This window comes from Octopus bimaculoides, chromosome 11 (assembly GCF_001194135.2).
Source record: "Octopus bimaculoides isolate UCB-OBI-ISO-001 chromosome 11, ASM119413v2, whole genome shotgun sequence".
Classification (NCBI taxonomy): Eukaryota; Metazoa; Mollusca; class Cephalopoda; order Octopoda; family Octopodidae; genus Octopus; species Octopus bimaculoides.
In genome coordinates this window covers 74,165,129-74,167,628 of record NC_068991.1, presented here as the reverse complement: position 1 = coordinate 74,167,628, position 2,500 = coordinate 74,165,129, and the positions used below count along the sequence as shown (strand labels likewise).

The following is a 2,500-nucleotide window of genomic DNA, read 5'->3' as shown; positions in this document are numbered from 1 at the left end:
ATCCACCTGTGTGTATGTGTGTGATATGTTTTGTGTAGTTTTGATAAAACCTTGAAGCAGATGTAATTTTAAAAATTGTGTGCTTTTTTTTTTTAGATTGGTCTTTTGAGTGACATTGACTTGAAGCATCACCCTGGCCTGGTTCTACTTTTGGGAGAAAACGAGGATCCTGAAGACTTACAGAAGTTGACACCCGAACAAATATTGGTGCGTTGGGTAAACTATCACCTGAGAAATGCTGGTGCCAATCTGCAGATCAACAATCTTGCTGAGGACATAAAGGTTTGTAAAGATTTTCCATTTATTGATTCTTTAGCATTTAAAATGACCATATCTGGCCAGACTGTTCTACCAGTTTTATGTTCAAACTGGCCAGATCTGGTTTTGGACACCGGCTCAACAATATCACTCTAAAAAATTCAGTTACTTCTTCAAAATCTTAAAGCTACAAAATAATGCATAATTAATTCAAACCAATGTGAATAAATGAGCATTACTTCTCTTTTCTATTTTAGGCACAAGGCCCAAAATTTTGGGGAGAGGGGGCCAGTCAATTAAATCAACTCCAGTATGCAACTGGTACTTAATTTATCGATCCCAAAAGGATGAAAGGCCAAGTCGGCTTCGGTGGAATTTGAACTCAGAACATAAAGACAGAAGAAATACTGCTAAGCATTTCGCCCAGCTTGCCGCCTAAATAAGCATTACTTTTGACAGAATAATGTGATGGCTAAGGACTAAACTGGCCATATTCTGCTCAAATATTCTGTCCTTTCTATGTTCAAACTGGCCAGATCTGATCTCTCACACCTACCCTATAAGGTCATTCTATAAAATATAAAATTACAGTTTTCAGATTTTGTAGCTATGGGATGATGTATGGTTAATTAAAAAAACTTAAATTCTTAGCACACGGGGCAAACTGCATAGCAGCATTTCGTCCTTCTTTATGTTCTGAGTTCAAATTCCATGGAGGTCAACTTTGCCTTTCATCCTTTCAGGGTCAATGAAATAAGTACCAGTTATGCACTGAGGGACGATCTAATTGACTAATCCCCTCCCCCAAAATTTCAGGCCTTGTTCCTACAGTAGAAAATATTGCCGCTGTTGTTGTTGTTGTTGTTGTTATTTTCAAGTAAGAACAAACAAACACAACCTCTTGTTTCTGTTATTCTATTTATTCAGCGTGTGGCAATGTTTCAATAGGTTTAGATGTTGTTTTAGGTCAAGGACTCAACTCCTGTTGTGATTGTGCTTTCAAAGAAAAACAAAGAAACACAGCATTTCTCATCTCATTCAATATCAAGCTTCAACTTCCTTCTTTTTTCAATTTGGTTTCCATAGTTTCCACAAGTTGAAGGGAGAAGTTTGAGTAAAGTGTGACTTTTTTCCCCTCTTGTGACCAAAAAGATCTTGTTACTGTCACACATATAAACATACTCTGACTCACATATATCATCATCATCATTATCATCATTTTACCATCCTCTTTTCCATGCTGGTATGGGTTGGATAAAGTTTATTGAGGCTGATTTTCAACAGCCTCATACCCTTATTGTCATTAAACTTGATAGTTCCTTTCAAGCGTTGAGCCTCATAGAGCAAAGTGGTCGAGTTCCTTTTGAGTGTTGGGCCTCACAGAGGCAATGACCGAGACCTTTGGCATTATGTCTTGCTTGAGAAGAAGACCCTTCAAGCCAAGCAAAATCACAGTCGTGGCAGATACCGGTGTCACGCAAATGGCACCTATGCCGGTGGCACATGAAAGCACCCATTACACTCTTGGAGTGGTTGGCATTAGGAAGGGCATCCAACCGTACTAAACCAAGCCAAATCAGACTGGAGTCTGGTGCAGCCTTCTAGCTTACCCGCCCTGGTCAAACTGTCCAATCCATGCCAGCATGGACAACAGACATTAAATGATGATGATGTCTCAACAAAAAATAGTTTGAAATCTGAAATTCCTCAACAAAAGATGGATTGGTATATATAACTGCCTTCTGCAGTTGAGGATAATGAAATTTCAAGTGGATTTATCTGATTTCTGCTGTAAAAGACTTAATTATTTTTTTCTTTTCCTTTTTAATTTTTTTCAGGACTCGGAGGCTTACTCTTATTTATTGCACCAAATTTCTCCACGTGAAAATGGTGTCACCCTTGATCCTCTAAAGGTAGGTCTTTACATTACTGCCACATGCTTTAAAACTACACACACACACAAAAATACAAAAACAAGATGTATATTAAGCATAGGATCCAAGCCAGGACAGTATGGTACAGAGGACTGGTTTATTGTCCAAACAACATCACTGATGGATTCAAAGAAATATTTAACCTGCTAATTTTTAAAACTAGACATTTTGATTTTCCTCTCTTACTTGCCTCATTCATTGGGCTGGAAGGACATTTAGCTGTAAAAATCTTGCCAAAACTAACTTTACTTGTGCTAGTGCCCTGTGAAAAGCACTGAGTCCACTCTGTGGAGTGGTTGGTGTTAGGA

General features: G+C 38.3%; 1 protein-coding gene across 1 annotated transcript in view; it reads left to right on the top strand.

Moving 5' to 3' along the window:
* LOC106873683 (plastin-1) overlaps nt 1-2,500 on the top strand; it is a 75,469-nt gene that overhangs the window by 64,914 nt on the left and 8,055 nt on the right. The window contains exons 6-7 of the mRNA XM_052972010.1: nt 97-282; nt 2,097-2,171. Coding sequence (XP_052827970.1) covers nt 97-282; nt 2,097-2,171 — 261 coding nt within the window. The remainder of the gene's footprint in view (nt 1-96; nt 283-2,096; nt 2,172-2,500) is intronic.